Below are 19,569 nucleotides of genomic sequence, written 5' to 3' on the forward strand. Positions count from 1 at the left end.
TCTCTTTCTTAGAATGTAAACTTACTCATAAATGTCCGTCTCCCATGGAACTAATTTGACAAAACGCTGCTCTAAGTTTCATTTTGTCTCCAACTGCGCGAATGACTGCCGAGGAGTAATTATGCATTGTAGCCTGCGCTCAGTGGAGCACTAAAGGCTGTAGTTTAGTAGTCACTTTGCTCCGTTCTGTGCTCTTGCACAAATCTCTGCTAATCTGCCTAAGTAATAAGTGCACAGGCTTGCAGGAACCGTGCATGTTTGCGATTTCGAGCTTGGGCTAAATGCTCACCGGTGTTGTATTTTTAGTGCCTCACATTTTACCAGAAAGGCAGCATAAAGGTTATCAAGTTCTTCCCTAAGTCAAAAAAATAAGTGTGTGTGAGAAAATACCACTGGTAATGTTTATCCAGAATGTAAAACATGATATCGGAATAAGTCATATTTTTCTTGGATTCTAGCCAAAACAGAGCTGTCAACAAAAGAAAAGTGTATAGGGTTAGAAGGGAAGAAGGCTATGAAAAAAAAAATTACAGGCCCTTTTGTTTTGCTTTCCCAAATACTGTTGTGAGAAAGAGTCTTCTTAGGGTTATTTATAAATCATGCGAGCTACTGGAAACTACCAGACCTTTGCCTCACAAAACACATATCACATGTTAAATTCCCAACGCTAAGAATTTTAAGAAGAGTCCTGTGATTAATCTATACCTTCTGCCTTGCTTTGTAGGTGAGTTTGGAGATTAATTGAACAATAGCTCTTTTAGGAATTTGGAAATGCAAAAGAAAAGATCTGCTTTTTCTGGAGCTCCCTCTGTAAAAGCAAATAAGAATCCTTTCATTTTCACTGCATTGTTCTTTTTCTTTCAGAAAAAAAAATTGTGAATTGGATATTATCTCAGTTGTCTAGATAAGGAGATTGAAGCAGAGATTGAGAGGCAAATTATGTATAGTCGCTGCGTAAGTGCACAGAGGATAATGAAAGAGACCTCTGCTGACTGTTGCACCCGTCAAGGAGAAGATAATTTTGCTATAAGAGTCATTGAAAGATTCCCATTGATTGACACAAGAAAATAACTGCTCAGTGCAGTGGACCCACACTGCATGTTTGGAGCCCAGGAATCCCTGTTTCAGTCCCAAATACGTTTTCCTAGGTAAATTGCCTATAAAATTCTCAAGCCAGTAGCTTGCATTATTTCTGGAGAAAGCCCAGCATGGACAACCTTAGTAGTACAGATTTTACCTGTGTTGCAGAACAGTCAGGCAATAGAAAGATACGGTCAGGTACCAAAAAGATGGGGAGCTGGCACGGCCTTTGTGAAATGAGGTCTCATTGTCTGATAGATACGGGTTTACACATTTTTCGTCCAAGCTTTTGGAAACAACTTCTTCACGGTAGCTTAGAGAAAGAGTCTCAATTTGCATCAGTAATTTGTTTCCAGCTGTGGACAACTATCCTGCAAGATCAGCTTTGTAAAGAAGAAAGCAATATTTGCCTTCCATGCTGGATAGACCTGTTGCTTAGCTGGTGCACAGTTTGAATAATTCTCCCATTAAAAATGCTCTCTCTGAGTTTGCAAATAAATTGTTTTAAAATGCACTCAGAGGAGAGAAATTATTTTTTACTAATTTTAGAAAACTTTCCACTCCAAAAACAATGTGAGATTCAGTCAGTTCATTCTTTCTGCCACCTTCAGGTTGAGAGTTTTGTTTGCCAGACTTCTGTCCCAATCCGAATGCTGCAGTAAGCTTAAATCTTTTTGTCAGATTGCTCAGATCAGTAATCTCATTGACTTGTGTGTGTGTGTGTGTACTTCAGGGTACAGCAGGACTGCAGTCTTACAGCACCAGTTGCCTCCACTGGACACTTTGACTGATTTGTGCCACCTTTCTCTTAATCCCTCAGGGGAGGAAATTCACTTGCAGTGTGGGTGCTGGCCCTGAGCATCATCCGTTCACGTTGGCTTCTGGGGATGTTCAGGGCCTGTCAAAGCTCAGGTCAATGGCAAATGCTGGAAGAAATTGTGTTCCAGTCACAGAGCACTGTTTCTCTTCCTCTGTGTTCAAACAACCAATACAGGTTTCTGTCTTAGATTCCAGTTTAGGAGACCACTTAGGCACATATGTAGCCTTGCCATCTTGAATTCGTCCCATCTGTATGTTCAGATACACAAGGATGTGTATGTGAAAAAAGTTCTGGAAGGCTTCCTTGCAGGTGTATTTTGGAGTTATCATGGATCCCACATACATGAACTCAGCTTTGTAAGTGCAAGGCAGTTTAGGTGCGAGTAGAAGAATTGGGCTCCAGGACTACTACAAAAGACATAAAGAAAGGAGAGGTGAATGCTAAATAAATAAATAAATAATAAAGTAAAATAAAATAAAATACCTGATGCTTTAACATGTGCTTTCAGTTGTTCCTGGTATGAGCAATGGAAAAGCAGACAATAAAATAGCAAAAAAAAGAAGCTGCATTGTTAGACGTAATTTCAGTCAATGTCAGGAAACATCTCTGAATTTTTATTCAGATTATTATCTTAAAGGGCAGTAGAAAAATGGCCTCCTTTAGGTAGTGTTTGGTAAACTACAAAAAAAAAATCATCTGTTACTGTATCTATGCTATTAAGGGTTTGATCTTGAAAAGGGCAAATTTGCTTCACTTGACCAGAGTTAGTTCAAGTGTGGCTAGAATGGAAAATTATTTTTTCAATAGGCGAATCACAAGGGCAAAACTTAGATACAGTGTCACAGATGACAGTGTCTTAAATTCAGATGAGGAACAGGTAGCTGGAAAAAATTAATTGCCCAATGTGAAATCCTAGCTTCAATGATTTAGATAGAAAAGCTCTGCTGGTCAAGATTTTTCTTCATAAAAAACCAAAGGTCTGTTGGGTAACAGGTTGCCATGTGTATTTTTTAAAATTTTAGTTACTTTTTTTTTTAGGATTTTTCTTCATTTCACCTTCTTTTTTTTTTTTCTTTTAATAAGCCAAGACAACACTTGACACTCATTCTGATTTCAGACTTGTTTTAGGTCATTGTACGACTTCATCAAAAACCATGGAGTTATTTTCTGGCAAAATCAGGCCCCTTGATATGTTTCATTAGAAACAGCTCTCAAGGGATTAGTTCCCTTTCCTCCTCCCCTCCCTCCCCTCAGGATGCAGAGTGATTGTCTAACAATACTTAGCTGTATTTATTTTTCATTGCCATGCAATTTTTATTTAATTAAGGGGCAGATATATTGGCACCTTAATTGGATATAGTGGGTGCACAGGATGGCTAGTGGTCTGCTTTAAAATTGTATGGATATGCAGAACTTTTGCCTTGGCATATGCTGCTTTTCTGCAGCCCAGCTGAAGTGTGTACTTCACAGTGAAGCCAGACCATTTCTTTGCGACAGGCTTTATTAATCCTAATCTTTTGATCGCCAGCACACTGTGTATGCTCGGGCACCACAGAGATCCTTCCTAGATGTGGATGTGTCAGTGCGGTGGTGTGTGTCTCTAAGGCTGCATATTTTTCCTACTTTGGGGAATGAGTTTCAGAACGCCAGTGGAACCAAAGGGGCTGAAATAAGAGTGTATTTCAGAGCAACAGTGCAAAGCAAAAAAAGGGGGAGACCCAATCTTTTTCTCCTCTTTCATTTAATAGGAGAGATGAAGAAACGGCTTTGGCTAAGCATGAGAATGAGGATATATTCATTGCTGCACAACTCCAGCAGACTTTGGCTGGCCTGGATGAAGATTTAGAAGGTAGGGAAGTGTGTTACCTCTGAAGTGTAACAGAGAGAGGCATAGTCAGGAGATGCAGAGTCACACTGTACTCTGAGACATCTGCTCATTTCTCACTAAGATCACTGAGAACAACTCCCAGGTCTAAGGCAGAATGTGGTCAACCCAAAGCAGCTACTCTCCCTTTGCTTCTGGGGCAGCCACTCTTTACAGACTCTCACTGAATGTTTTTCAGGCTGCTTTTCAGATTGTCATTGTATTTCAGTATCTGCTACCAAAAAGAGATGAAAAGTAGTTTATGGATGCATTTTATGGGCCAAATTTGGTATAATATCATTGAATTTGGTGAAGTTAAATCAGTTGTGAATTTAGCTCTGCATTTAATGAATAATGCCTCTGTTCTGTATTTTATCATAATGAAGTGGGGAAGGGGGGAACGTTTTTGTACCCAATGCCTCCTCTGCGTTAGCAGACGTATTTTAAAGTTAAAAATTGAAAAACATGAAAAGAAGCAGTGGAAAGAGATAAAATGTGATATTGTACTCCTTGTTTTCCTGCTGTGAATAAAATTAGTTCTCCATTAATGGTTTGTCACCAAATGATGTTGAATACTTTTTTAAAACTTCCCATCTTTATTTCAGTACTTCTGCAGTGGACTTGATTCTGATTTAATTTCTGTGAGGTCTCTAACACTGCAATTTCTTAGCTTCTGTGTTGTAACCCTTGATTTATGCCAGCAAATTTGAGAGGAGAGTTAAGCTTCTTGCACAATGAGGCTTCTGGAGTCACTGGTAATGAAGGGTGAGAAGAATGGAGAAAAAATACAAGTACTGTTTCTTTGTTTGCTTGCTCAAGGAAATCCTTCAGCTGGGCTGTTATTACTAACCAGGTCTGGGAAACATAATTTGGAGTTGCTTGCTGTTTCTCAGAAATGTTTCTCCTTTGGAGTCATGTGGTGAAATGTTTATCACTGAGAGAAGTTAGTCAAAGATAAGGTATGAACAATAGATTAAATTCTGCTTTCAGCTGCATTTGTATGTTTCCCACTGGCTGAAGCAGGAGGACTGCAGGAATATTTGGCTGATCGTAATCAGCAACCAGACAATAAAAAGGATCCAGATCTCTCCTTTTTTGTAATACAGGCATAAATATATCCCTGTTGGTTTTAGTGTAACTAAAATATCTTATCCGCTTAAGCTTGTACTGGCTGTTTGTGTAATTTAAAGTCATATTGCCTAAATACTGCCTATATGTAATGTTGTATGTGTATTTTGCAGCAGTGGATGGTATAAGTAACTCTGACTCCGAGTACATCAATGAAGTGTTGAGCCCACATATAAGAAAAGTTGAGGCTGCCCAAGATGTTGCCATTTCTGTTCCAGTAACAGTCATAGACGATGCTCCAGAAGTTGGCACCTCTAACTCAGCTGGAAATGAAGAGAGAGAGACAAGGGTTTCACGAAGTATCTCCGCTGACTCTGTTAATACAGGAAACTTTACAAATAAAAACAACAATGCAGGTTCCTTTGATAAGGGACACACAGATGGTGGAGCTGTATACATACCCAAGGACCTAATACATCAGCAACCATCTGAAAACGAATTCAGTCACTTGCCTGTGGAACAGAGGAGAGATATGTTTGAATCTCTCACGTCCTCCTTCGAAAAAAGAAGTGAAAAGAACTTAAGACTGGAAAACCCCCCCAAACATGGTGTGAAGTCTGAGGAATGTAAATCTAAGCCGACTCCATCTCGCTCCAAGGCCACAACTGAAATCAGTACAGCAAAAGAGAAAATAAATCCATTTAATGAATGTAGTAACAGGGAAAGATCTCTGAAAAAAAGTAAATCAGAATTAGAGATCAAATGGCCACCAGCAAAAAAAACTGAAGTAGAAGAAGTCCCATCAACACCCACATGGTGTCATCGTGCCCAGAATTCAGGAACAAACTATGAACCTAAAGTGGGTTTGACAACCTTTAAAGTTGTCCCTCCGAAACCTGAAGTAAAGCATTTCGATAGAGGAGTTTCACTCTCCGCTGGTGCCATTAAGATAGATGAACTAGGCAACCTTATAGGCCCAAACACTGGTGTCAGTAAGCACATACCAGGTACCTCTACTGATGAAAGTGAGGAATTTCGCCTTGGGAAGGTGAAGGCATTCTGGCGGTCAAGTTCTATGGAAAAGCAAAGTGATGACTCTGCTGAGCATCTTCCTAAAAAGTCAGCGGTCACCATGAACTCTAAGCCCTTTAGTACAAAACATGAACACAAACCTGTCTGTCTTGCAGCTCCAAAACCTGTAGCACCACAAACTGTTACTACCCAGGCAGCTGAAAGACAGTCTGAGAATGAAAGGACCAAACCACCTCTTCCAGTTACACAGTCTCAGGTAACACCATCAGAGGCCCCAACCATGAATAAGGACAAGCTGGAGCTTCCGTTTCTAAAGCCACACAGGAGAACTTCAAGTCAGTATGTTGCCTGTGCCATTGCAAGACACATCAGCGTAACTACCTTTAAGTCTGACTCTATGGAATATCATGAGAAAGATGAAAATAAGCAAGGGGCAGGCGAGGTTAAAGCTGAAACAGAAGTTTCACCAAAAAGATGTATTATTGTGGCCAAATATAGCCCAGTGGAAACAGAATCAGCAGAAACAAGAGAAACGCTTTCGAGTATTTTTACTTGCAGTCAAAAAGCATCCCACAGGTTTACACCTGGTGATAATTCTGGTGTGGAAAACAAAGTAGCTAATATCAGGGCACCAAATCAAGCGACTCCTGCAAGTTCCTATAAAAAGAATGCCAGTGTCCCACTTGCTAAATCCTCTTCAAAGGATAACAACAGTGGAGATGATGATCATGGTTTAAACAGCAAACAAAGTATAGCAGAGAAAAAGATGCGTCTTGTGTTTGACCAGAAATGTGAGACTTTGACCCATACTAATTCAGCCTCATCTCTCAAGTCTCCTGATCTCCAAGGAGTCCCAGCCTCTTTCAGCTCGTCTTTGCGAGTCACTAAATGGCCTCCTGCTAACGGTGAACAAGTTAGTTCACTTAAAGCTTCACCCGAGCTAAATGGTGCAGCAGCAAACGCAGAGTCAGAACAGGAGGAGAAACCTGATGATTCAGATATTAATGCTATTAGTGAACTGGATGTTAATGTGCAGACCAATATCTTTGGACCAAAGAAGAAGTTCAAACCTGTTGTCCAAAAACCAATTCCAAAAGACACGTCACTGCACAGTGCCCTAATGGAAGCCATTCAAACAGGAGGGGGAAAAGAGAAACTCAGAAAGGTAAAGTGGAGACTTTTTTTAGCCTGTTCAGACTGCAGAGCCCTGTATTCACCCTGTCAGACACGAGAGGTTTTATAACTGGTACAGTTGCTGGTGAGCTGGAGTACCCAAGGCATTTGAAAAATTTATAATGGCAAAATACACACCAAGCCACTGCTTATTCTGCACATCGTGTATATTATGCAACACCATTGCTGCTGCGCTAGCTAGAAGAGGCAGAGGGTGCAGAGATACAGCATAAAGGAGATGTAATTGAGGTTAGCCTAAGAGCTGAAGCCACATTTCAGTGTGTTATGTAAAAACAGGAACACACAGCATGGAGAAAACTTGTAAATACCTGCAATGAAAGAAAACTGCATTTTGTATTACTAGGTGATATTAGTTACCACTGACTTCATGCTCAGGAGATACGAGACTGCGTCTGTAAGTACAGCATTACTATCCACACGTATCCTCACCATTAAGTGTGAGTAAAGGTTGTAAAAGCAGGCCTGAAAGAAGACAGACTGATTAGTCTCCATAGCTTGTATTCTGCTACAAGTGCCAAAAATATTTTTAATAGTGTTTCCAAACTATCTCTAAGTAAATATCTAATAACAATGTGAGGTTTATTCTTTTCATATTCTAGGTTTCAGACAGTGCACTAAATGGCAATCACAGGAAACCCTTGTATGCTGAGCCAGAGAATGAGCGCTCAGCCCTACTAGCAGCAATTAGAGGCCACAGTGGCACCTCAAAGCTGAAAAAGGTAAGAAATCAAGATGGTAAGTGATCTTTTAAGTGCAGTCTGTTCCTACTGGGTGTTTTGAATAAACTCAGGTATGCCACAAACATAGTTTGTTTGAAGTTGAGGGGGAAATAATATGACATAAGGCCAGATCTGGATTAAGCAGATAGCACAGCAGGTCTGATCCTATCCTCTGAAATGTGGAGGCACTCTTTCAAATGGTGTGCTTTTAGCTGAGAAAGAAGCACCTAGAAATCCAAACAAATTACAGGGAGTGTACACAGAAGACATCAAGTGTTCATAATTTTCACATTTAGGTGGGGTTTTTTTTGTACTTCAGGAGTATGCAGTTAGATTCATATATTTGCATTACCTACCGTATGCATCCAGTCCCAGTTACCTGAACACACACTAGGGCTTCTTCATGCATGCTGTTTATCTGTTAATATGAGCTGGTGCATGCAAGTTGTATGCAAGTAATTGATGTTGATGGAACATCAGCTTTCACCACAGCAGGATGATTCCTTCTGTCTGAAAGATTTACCTAGTCATTAAAGCATCTCTTATTCCTGATAGCCAAAACTTGCATTCTGTTCTAGCCTCAGTTTTCACTCAGTTCACTAATCCAGCCAAGGATGTGTATTTGGCAAGGAGGTTCCCATTTCCCTCGTGCAATGACTCAGGCCATTAGCACATATCCAGATAGCTGGCATTAGATAGAAAGAATCTCTTGCCTGTGTTAGGCAATTACTTCGTCCCTCAAATACCTTACTGCCCTTGCTGCAGGTAGGGTACAGCTTCCTCTGAGCCTGGGAGCAGGACGTGCTAGGCAGCAGCCATCTTCACACATACTTAACTGCATTCTGCATTCATTGGGAATAAATGTAAATTTGTGTAAAAGAGGCTCTGACAATGAAGTGGTGGTGTATTATCGCAGAGACTTTTTGGAATTCTTTCCTCCAGCAGAGAAGCTTTTGCCATCATTTTAAAGGAAGTTGCCTAGAAACCGTACGCTGCTTTTTCACACCATGTCACCTGTGCTAGTTAAAGCACCGTGTTTGTATGTGTACAGGACGAGATATAGATGTGCTATGATGAAAGGGCTATCCCTTTCATGTTATCTCAAATGTTCATGTTTTGTTACATCAAATGTTAATGTTTTATCTGACAGGACATTTTTCCCATATATTGTATGTGTGTGCAGTGAAGGAATAGAATAGAGGAGCTCTCTGAATGTGGATTATTTGATGGGAGATTAATCCTTTCATTTTTCACTGGAGAAGTTTTGTGCCTCAGTTTCTCTGAGAAAGGAATGCTAATGCATCTGCTTGAAAACCTCCCATTTGGTCCATGATACTGAATTTCTTAATAATCGTCAAATCATTGTAATTACTAACAATTTATCATGGTTATTACTAGTAATGTTGTTAACGGCAAAAATATTTGTTGATACAGTTGATGGAAAAGCTGGCTTAGTCTGAAAGATTGCCTCCTCTCCCTGCATTCGTTTAAAGTAGGATGAGTTTCCAAGCTGGTAATTCATACAGAAATTTTAGTTTCAGAAATTCCACAGAAACACACTTGGAAGAGCAATCAATCGATTTTGTTCTCAGTGCTTTCACGTAGGTCTCTGTGGTCCTATTTTTTTTTTTAATATGGCTGGAAACTTAATGTTTAACAGCATTTTTTTCAAAGAAACCATGTCTGAGAGCTCAGATCTAGAAGAGCCTGCCGGTCATCTGACATTATTATTATGCAGCCCAGACTGCAAAAAGTAACGAGATACCTGGGTGGCTACTGCAGCCTTAATATATCTTCTTGATTCCAAAACCCCTGTGGTTGTTTCCAAATAAATACCAAGTCCAACTTTCTCTCTTACCTTACATGCCAGGAAGAGTTACAGGATGCTGGAGCTCACAGTAAATAAAGATTGAGTTTTGAGGCAGAGTCAATGCCAAATCCTTGATGCTGGTAGTCAGCCCAGCTGAGTGATGTGAGTGAGTAGTAACAGATGTTCAACCCCATGAGGAGACAAAAGTTCTACGTGTTTTACATCATTCAAGCAAAGTGAAATCGGGGTACTGAAAGTGCATCAAATGTCACATAATGACAGTTTAGTCATGCTTGATATTAATTACCTCCTTTCAACTGCATCGTGAGCAGATCTCCTCATTGGCCTCTGAAGAGCTGCAGAGTTTCAGGAACGCAGAACGGTCCTTGCAGAAGGCAGAAGACCCTCAGGAAGAGCAGCTTTGTACCCCACCTGCCCCTGCCCAGCCACCACCACCACCTCCCACTCAGCTGTCAGCAGCAGCTCCTAAATCCTCCGCCACAGCTACGGGTAACCCTGGGGAGGCAAGGCAAGCCCTAATGGAGGCCATTCGCTCTGGTGCTGGAGCAGCAAAGTTAAAAAAGGTAAATGTAGTTTTATATTTTATAGTGGCTGAAACAACCTAGGCCTGCTGTACTTTGAGAGACATTTATAAGCTGTTCCAGCCACACATTTCTTTCTTCAGAAGAAGGTACATTGCACTGTTTCCTCTAACTGAATCAAAGATCAGGAGTGTATTTCAAACCTGTGAACAGCTATCAAAACATGCTATTAAGACTAAAACATGCCTGTGCATATATGCGACCATATGAATAGTCAATACATTTTTTTTTAAGAGAACATCAAGAGCATGAATATCCTTTCAGAAAGCATTTTCATGCCCTTTTCATTCTTGTAAATCTGAGATAATAACTGGATGTCCTTTAGACAAGGTGAACCTAAGAAAGATCAGATTAAACCCTGAAGCAAATTTAGAGATAAGTATTCTCTCCTAATTTCAGTATTGTGTCCTAGACCTTGATTCCCAGCACTTACACCTTGGTAACACATGCTGAGAGCCGTTAGTAAAACTGGGGTTGTTTTAATGTCTGTCTGAACTTTATTAATTGGATGATGTGTGTTTTACTTCTGTGGTCAGCTATGGGTTAGTCAACTCCCAGACAGCTAAATGCTTAGTTGCCCAGGTGTGATTTTTGGAGTAAGTTCACTTATCTCTGATCAAAATTTGTTCTTCCTAACCTTGAGTTACACTGCATTTCTTGGTAAAGAGAAGCAGATCAGTTGGCGTTAGTGGAGTCATCCCAGTATTACACTGCAGTATCCAAGAATAGACTTTGATCCAAGGACTTTAGGGAATGTACAAAAGCAGATGTAGTTTTCCCAACACATGATTTAGCTGATGCCAACCATGAATGTGTAAATAGGCTTTAACCTTTCTTACTTGTCTCTTTAAAATAATTAAAAAAATACGATCAAATTTTAACATTAAAAAGTAGCCCAAAAAATCTTGTTTCTGATAAACCAGAAGTTCCACAGAACCATACAAATGGCACAAAAAATCAGTGTTTCAGAGAATTTTACATCAGCATGCAAACAGGAATCTGGATGTGCAGTTATTTTGCATGTGAAAAATTGCATCTATGTTACGCATACTATTATGAGGAGTGGCTGAGGTCACTTGGCTTGTTCATCTTAAGAGAAGGCTGAGGGGTGACCTCATCAGAGTCTACGCCTTCCCCAGGGGGGCAGCGGAGGGGGAGGTGCTGATCTCCTCTCTCTGGTGACCAGCGATGGGACACGACGAAATGGAATGAAGCTGCGTCAGGGGAAGTTCAGATGGGGCATTAGGAAAAGGTTCTTCACCGAGAGGGTGGTCGGTCACGGGAACAGGCTCCCCAGGGAAGTGGTCACGGCACCAAGCCTGTCAGAGTTCGAGGAGTGTCTGGACGACGCTCTTAGTCATATGGTTTAGTTTTAGGTAGTCCTGTGAGGAGCAGAGAGTTGTACTCGATGATCCTTATGGGTCCCTTCCAATTTGAGATATTCTATGAGTCTATGATTCTAAGACTACAAATTATGAAGAAATAATACTCCAGATCAGGCCTTTATTTCCCCACTTCACTAATTTACAGAAAAAAGGGGATTTGGACATTCAAGAATACTTCATGCAGTTGTTTTCTAGATCTTTCCAAGTTCTTTGTTCTTCCAACTACATTACTCCTGCAGAAGTCTCTGAGGGGACTGACAGCTCTACTCATTAAAACAAGTCTTTATCATATCCTTGGGGATTTGTTTCAAAACAGTTGGATAGCCAGTGCAGACCATGAAAGTAAGCTTGATATACTGATGTATTCTGTGATACACTGATGTATTCTGCTGAATACTGTGCCTGTCTTCTTTCATTTTCAAGACAGAGTAATTTTTGGTAGTTTTGACATTGAAATGACAGAAGAGTACATCTTCTATTGTATAGGTCTTTCATGAAAATAAGAGAGAGCAGCGTTTTGTCCAAGACAGGGTATGATTTTGTTATTATTGTGCTGTCCTTTGTGATACTGGATATGCAAGCTAAGTCTTGTATATGCCAAAGACGTCATATCACTGACATCCGAGATCTCATGCTCTTGATCACTGCTAAAAGTAAAAATGTTGCCAGATTTCTCAGAGAGTTTCTGTCCAGTGCATGTTAATATCTCTCCCAGCTTGCTGCATTAAATGAAAGCTGAATTCTGATCCTTCCCTGCAGCTGGACAACTTGTGACAGCAGAAGAGGAGAATATATGATAGCTGCATGTCAGGGTTCTCTTCCTTTACAGCTGAAGAACATGTCTCCAAGGAACACTGAGTTTTTGGTAGACAGTGGCTGGCAGGTGGTTTTGTGCCAGGACAGAAGCAAGCTTTTTTCTTTGTTTTGCCGCCTCTGTCAAAGATCTATGATGTCATGATTTGGAGGTGTGAGCACAGAGCCATTTTTGGCTTTGCTTTCTAGAAGATTTTGGTTGCAACTAGATAGCAAAGTAGGTTGTTCAGTTCTGTAATTTTGTCTGTTTCTCTTCCATTGTCTTCTCAAAGTTTGCTGGAACAAGGGCTTCTGATAGTGAAGTCATTTATTTAGCTAGTATTGTGGGGAACTGGGAAGAGTCTGCATTGCTTAGTTATGTATGACTCAGTTTGTGCTTATTTATGAGGGGTTATTTGCAATGGAAGTAGATCAAACAGGGCTGTCAGGGGAACCAAACATAAAAAGCAACCAATTGCCTAGATAGGGAGCATCCCAACAAACGTTTGCGCTCTATTAATATCTGTGAAAAGGCGACTCCTCCGCTCCACCCCTGATTACACAGCTGCTTGCTAAAGTCATGAACTTTAAGGTTAAAAGATCCACTATGCAGGAAGGGAGGAGAGAAATTGCTGCAGGCTGAGAGTCAGGGTCTGCACCACACAGGCTGTAATTGGGTCACCCAAAACAAACCAGAGCAAAAATAGGTACTTGAGGGAAATACCAAGTATAGGTGAGACAGTATGCGCATAAGTCTCCTGGCTGTTCGTTAATCCATTTCTTGGAGTACTGTGCCTGCTTTGGCCAATAAGTCATACTTTGTTTTGAAGAAACGGCTTCTGTTTTATTGCACACTGTTGCTGTCCGCAGACTCCCAAAGGAAAATTCTTGTGGGTGCCAAGCCCAGATGGGCCTGCTCAGTAAAGTGGTTCATCCCCAGCGCAGTGCAGTTCAGAGACCTGCCAGAAAGTGGTTAGACTACAGATCCTACCCAAAGGGAACAGAGATGCAGACATGTTATTGGAAAGGGATGAACTTACCAAACTGGAAAAGACCTGACAATGTGCAGGAAGTAACCTCTTTCTTCAGTTTTCAAAATGGTCTCTCCAGGAACCTGGCAGGTGTTTAACACGTCCAAAGTGTAACAGCAAGTCAGGGAGATGACATCAAGTAAGGCCACCAACCAGGGTGGCTGACCTAGTGCCTTTGGTGGTGAGTTGTCTTGAGAAATGAACATGTCTCACTAGCGAGGAGCCTGCTTCTCAGCCGTGCAGTCTGCCTCCTGTACAAAGGAGAATCAGTTGATCTAGGAAATAAACAGCTGATCTGAGACCAAATTTTGGCTAATTCTGGTTGGCAAAACTCAGGTCATAGAGCTGTACCGTTTGAGCTTCTGGTGTTAAAAGTGAACTAGTGTTTCCCTTAAATTGTATCAAGCAACATTTGTCACAATTTCACATACCTGAGATCTTTATGTTTAGTTTTTAAACTTTCTATCTCAGAAAATGCAAAATAACCTAGCTAGATTTCTGAAATTCTTTGTATTATTGCATGTGTATTTTTATGTCTGTGTAACTTGCCTTGGGATTTACCATGATTATCTGTGGAAAAAACCGTAACTACGCATGCAAATAACCCATTAGATGTCTAGCTGTAGGTATAGTTGCAGCACAAGCCCATGCAGGATTGAAAATCTTACCCAACAAAGAGAAGCTATAAAAGTTGCCTTAGCTTATATGCCATCTACTCATTTTAGGTAGAGTTGTACCCAGGGATTTGGTAGAAATATTGCAGGGGAATATGCCTGCACAAGGTCGGAAAGGCAAGTTGTATATCTGAAAAACAGGCTTTTGCTCATGGTAAAATGATTTCTTTAGACCACTTTTTAATGGTACGTGCCAGAGAGATTCTATAGATTTCACATGTTTTCCAATAAAGATTGGAGCTGTATCTAAAGCAGCCTTTACTGTTTACTTGCTGTGATTTTAAAAATTAATTTGGCTCCATCACAGTATCCACAAGCGTTCATGCCAGTGTTCGGCATCGGCGTTTAGTCACATGAACTCTTGATACGTGCAGTGTATCATTCTGTTGGCAATCAAAGGAGCCAGGTAAGGTAATTACTGCACCATTACAATGAGCCCCTGGTATACGCTGGGCTAATTTGAAGTTGGTTGCCAACAAGTAATGCATCGATCTGAATTACAGCACGTTGAGTGTCTTCTAGGAAGCATGGCCTAGTTCCATACCTTTATGTCACACAGTGGACTATTCTTCTCACATAATTGGAGATATATAATTGTGAATGAAGAAATACTGTTTCTTATCATCAGTGTCTGTGGAGGCAGTGACAGAGATTACAGACTCAAAGCCACAGTTGATGTTGGCATTTGGTATGCTGGAAATGGGGCAGGAGGCCCCACTAAAAGGTTGGCTGAGTTTGATATACAGGTAGTCAAATGAGCCTATAAAGTAGTTCTAGTTCCCATGCACAGTGAGAGGCAGTCGTTTGCATGCTGCTACTCTATTTGAATTGAAACATAAAATTTAATTTGAACTCTTCACCTTGCTAATAATTTGCACCGTGACCTATTTTTTTTCCCAAGAATAAAGCTTCTTCCGTGGATGCTAAGGCCAAAATGGAAGGTTTAGACTTGATCAAATGCATTATTCCTGTTTAGCTTTTGTGGTGACCTTAACGTATATCTCTCTGATAGAATCAAAGCTCAGTAACTTTGATTTTGGAAGAGCACCCTAGCATACGTATTTAAAATTAAGCGTATGTTTAGATGACCTGAGGACTAGGAAGGAAGATAAGCATTTGTTTAAGTATTTTCCTGAATCAAAGCCTTTGGGAATTCCCTTCATTCAATCAGGAAGCGAAGTACTCATCAATTGATTTTTATGACTGGTGACAGCTAACCGATACTGAACAGATTTTGACTGTCAGATATTGCGTACCTGCAGCCTGGGTTTCTGTTCATTCCACAAAACGAAGGAAGTTTACAGAAAAATACATCACCTATGTTCCAGTAATCATGTAGTTGCAACCATAATACCTAAGGATGTATGAGGTGTGGGTTTTTTAGGGAAGGATAACACCTCTCATTAGACCAACTGATAGGGCTAGAAAAAAGTAGATAAGCTTTAAGTAGTCTCAAGGAGCTGATGAAGAGACTAAGCTTGAAAACAGCCCCACAGGAGAATGTTTGGTTAACAATGTCAACAGTTGGAGGTTTAAAAATATCTTGAATGATCATGTGCTTTTCTTTGTTATAGGTCCCTCTGCTCGTTTGAATCATGTATAAAGAACAGGTAATTGGAAAATCTAACCCAGTATGCACTCATAATCATCATTCAAGGTCTGAAGTGGCAAAAAACATCAAGAAGTTTAGTTTATTCTCTTGTCTACAAGCCAAAATAAGTTGTAGTTAATTTTCTGTGTGTTCCTGCATAATGGTTCTAAGGGGAAAATAAGTTGCTCTGCTGCAAAGCTTCTGTGCCAAGGAATTGTGTTTTGCCTCTGAATATTTAAGGTTGCCAATAAACTATTCTTGTTGGCAGGTTAATAAGAATATAAACACTGTGCAGTCCTGTGTTAATACTTACTTGTGTTTATGGGCAAAATTAAAAGACTTTGCTAGCTATCTGAAAAGTAATACTCTTTTCAAGTTGTTAAAAATATGTAGCTATTTCAAAGTATTTACTTGCTTCTTATTTGATTTGGACAAGGGCTGTAAGTGATTAGGGTGAAAACCAGAATAAAGATCTATAAAAAACAATCACAAGAAAAAAGTTATGGTACATTATGAAGGACCTAAATTGTCATATGGTGGAGTCATTGGTTTTTAAAATTAGATGAACTTTATATCTCTAGTGGAGCTCTGAGAAAGCAGGCAATCAATAATGAATGTGAGACAGTGTCTATTGAAAAGTTACTTAGGGGATATGACATATAGAATGCTAATACGCAGAAATATACTGAACCCTAGTAACATTCATGGCACTTTAAAAATATTGAAACACCTTAAAGGATCTCTATTTGCAACAGACTGTGAAGGTTTTAAGTAAGATTCAGAGTACTGCATAGAGGTCCAAGATATAGAATTCATTCCTGCACTGGAAAATGAAGTGAAGCTGGTTTGTGTCAGTAACCAGGACTTTTGTCGTCTCATGTTCAGGTCAGGCATAAGTTGGCCCTTTGTTTCCAATTCGTATGGCTGTTTTATGTTGTCTCATGCGTATTTATAGCAGCATCTTTTTCAAATGTTAACTACTTTGGTAGTTCTTGTTGTACATATTTTGAAAATATTTTGTTAAATTGATTAACTTAAAAAGGACAAATAAAAATGCTTTTTCACATTTCTTAGGTTGAAATGAAACTGAAGCAGAGGAAGTTTGTACATTTACATTTTTATAATCACAGACTGGAGTGGTGGCAGATTCTTTTTTTTTTGGAGCTGAAATTTAAAACATATAGCTACGTAATGTTGAAAGCACGAGAATGTTTAGCCATCTGCACTTAATGTGACTGTATATTATATATTGTAAAATATTGATGTCTGTTAGTGCCACAAATAAAAACAAAATCAAAACCTGACATGGCTTGAAAGACTTTTTTTGCCAAATGTTTTCCATTTGCAACAAGAAATTAGAACTAGAGATGGACTTAAGCAAACCAGTGTGCTGTGTTTGGTATCTCAGGTCTAATACAAAATGTCTCAAGCCAGGAAAGGGCTCACAACTAATCTGGGAACACAGTAGAAATCACCAACTAGAATCAAGATGTCAGAGTTATATACATTTTGATAATAATGCAGTACTGATAATGATCCATTTCCTCATTAGGGAAGCTAATATATTCAGAATTAAGGTGCTGTGTCACACCCTAGGATAAATAAGATCACCTTTGTTGACTGGTTAGCCTTCTTTTGCCTTAAGAGTCTTCTCAGTATGCTTTAGATCAGAAATATTAACATGTTAAAAATGCTATCGCAGGAAAGGATTGAGTCACTCATAAGCTTGAATGCTGTTGGTAGTCCCACCAGCAGCGAATACAGCTTCCTTGGTTAGGTGCTGTAAGACAGAAGTCAGTGCAGGTCTCCTCCTTCTTCTGCTTGGTGTTGCCTGAAGGCCCTGGGTCTGTAGCCCCTCCTCACATACGCCTCTTTAGTGTAGTAAGTTGTATGGGTACATACTTTTCAATGTAAGGGATCCAGAACTGGATGTTGAGATAGTAAGATTCTCCAGGATTTGCGAGGCAAAGGGTCTGGGTCTGGGTGCTGGCACTGCACAGAACTAAAGTTTATAAAAGAGTTATTAATAGATAAACTTCTGAGTATCGAATTCCCATGGGTAAAAAACTGTAAGATTAAAACCAGCTACAAGATGAGATGCCACCTTCACCGTGGCAGCAAAAAAACTACGAAAAATCCTGCTGCCTCGGTCACAGCTCAAGCTAAAAGTGGAGGAGGAGTTCAGCTGTCTACAGTAGGAAGCTAGACCGGGTGTGCGTTCCCTGCTCCTGCTGACAGGAGGTGTGTATGCTCTTACATTGTCATCCAGGTGCCGTTGAATTCCTGGTAGCAGCTTAATTAACCCCAAGTGAATGGAACTTTTAATATAAACCTATTTTCAATGAAGTCTAGTCATAGGTATCACCCTTCCGTATAGTAACTTTATATTAATGCTTTTAGCAGTCTTCATTTGGCAAGTAAACATGCGTCAGTGTTAAGTGCATTCAGGCAAGCGCTTTTGGAGCTCTTCACCCCATCACTCCCTCTTCTGCCCTGCTTCAGGACCGGGGAACTGGGTGCCTACTGGGTGAAACGAATTCAGGAGGCGCACTGCAGCACAAATTGGTATTCAGTCCGTGGAACCAGGCTGGAGCTCGTCCTAAGTTAAAAGGAAAACCCTGAAATGTGTCTGGTAAAGACATCGTGTCCTCAGCACAGAGTATTTTGATCTATATATCTGCTCTTATTGATCCACATTGTTTGCTAGTGCACACACAGCCTATGGCTAGAGGTGTACACGCCACCGAGGTTAGTAGTCCCTGACATGTCCCTTCACGGCACTTGTAGCTGGACAGTCTGCAGGCTGGCCTCTTTTGTGAAGGACTGAAAAAAGGACAGTGAGCACCCCTTTTCCCCAGTGTATCTCTCAGCCTAGATTTTCCCCACATACTCTCACCTCAGTTCAACCAGAGGAAGGAATCTGATATATGCCTGATTCATCTGGTCCTTTATATTGTCTTTTTGAGTAAGATGTTCAGATGAGGTGAAAAATGGTATCACCAGGGAAATTGAATGGAGAATTTGGATTCGGTATCTTCATTCCTTGTACAGGTATAAATCAATGTTCAGGGCTTAGAGAAATCTAGTCTCATGTCTCAAATAAAATTTGTAGGTCTCCCCTCCCCTTTTTTACATGTTTTTATTAACTTTTTTTTTTTTTAACTGAGCTTAGACTATTACTCAACCATAAAGCCAGCATTAAATCGCTCTGATTAGATACTTAATTTTAAATAATATTGGCTGTCTGCATGAGCTATTTGACTTACGGGACTTCATTATAGATTCTTTTTTCTTGTACAGACAGCCCGCTAACGCTGGTCTTGCAAAGTATTGGACCAAAAGACCTTTTGACATGCCCATCAGTCTACAGAGTTTGGAACATGGCAGGATTCAACTTCCCCAGCTCCTACAAGTGATTTGCACAATTTATGCTGCAGTTACCACAGCCAAAAACAGGCACTTCATCAGCATGCAGGAAAAAGGAAGGGAACGAGAGATGCATTTATGAAACAATGGAAAATGCCACCCCAAGACAGTTTGTGATGTTTTCCCTCTCCAGAAAAGAAAGAAGCAGTTCTGTTGCTCGGTGTTGCTAGCATTAAGCACGTGGTTTAATTTGAATGCAAAAATCTGCACAAATCTTGATTTGAGTCAGTTTGTCTGAATGAAGTGTTCATAAATTGGTTCTTTGTTGGTACAAAATGAAAAATAGTTGTCTTCTACAACTGCTAATTAGCAACTCTTACATATTTATAGTATTTATTTGTGTGTATTGTTTCTCTACTCATCTTTAATCCTCTGTTGAGTTACATGGGCATTATGTGCACCAACGTGCTTTGCCTCCGAGACTTCTGTTAAGATTTATGAGACTATTCCTATTCTTACTCCATTTGTTGCTGTTGAGCAC

The 19,569-nt window shown here is 40.1% G+C and overlaps 1 protein-coding gene across 4 annotated transcripts in view; it reads left to right on the forward strand.

The window, feature by feature from the left end:
* COBL (cordon-bleu WH2 repeat protein) overlaps window positions 1–16,892 on the forward strand; it is a 164,007-nt gene extending 147,115 nt beyond the window's left edge. For all 4 annotated transcript variants that reach the window (XM_082306391.1, XM_082306393.1, XM_082306392.1 and 1 more), the window contains 5 exons: window positions 3,649–3,749; window positions 5,006–7,029; window positions 7,658–7,777; window positions 9,920–10,171; window positions 15,646–16,892. In XM_082306391.1, coding sequence (XP_082162517.1) covers window positions 3,649–3,749; window positions 5,006–7,029; window positions 7,658–7,777; window positions 9,920–10,171; window positions 15,646–15,663 — 2,515 coding nt within the window. In that variant the 3' untranslated portion in view covers window positions 15,664–16,892. The remainder of the gene's footprint in view (window positions 1–3,648; window positions 3,750–5,005; window positions 7,030–7,657; window positions 7,778–9,919; window positions 10,172–15,645) is intronic.
* Window positions 16,893–19,569: the final 2,677 nt, after the last annotated feature.

This window comes from Platalea leucorodia (genome assembly GCF_965183815.1).
Source record: "Platalea leucorodia genome assembly, chromosome: 1".
In the NCBI taxonomy this organism is placed as follows: domain Eukaryota; kingdom Metazoa; phylum Chordata; class Aves; order Pelecaniformes; family Threskiornithidae; genus Platalea; species Platalea leucorodia.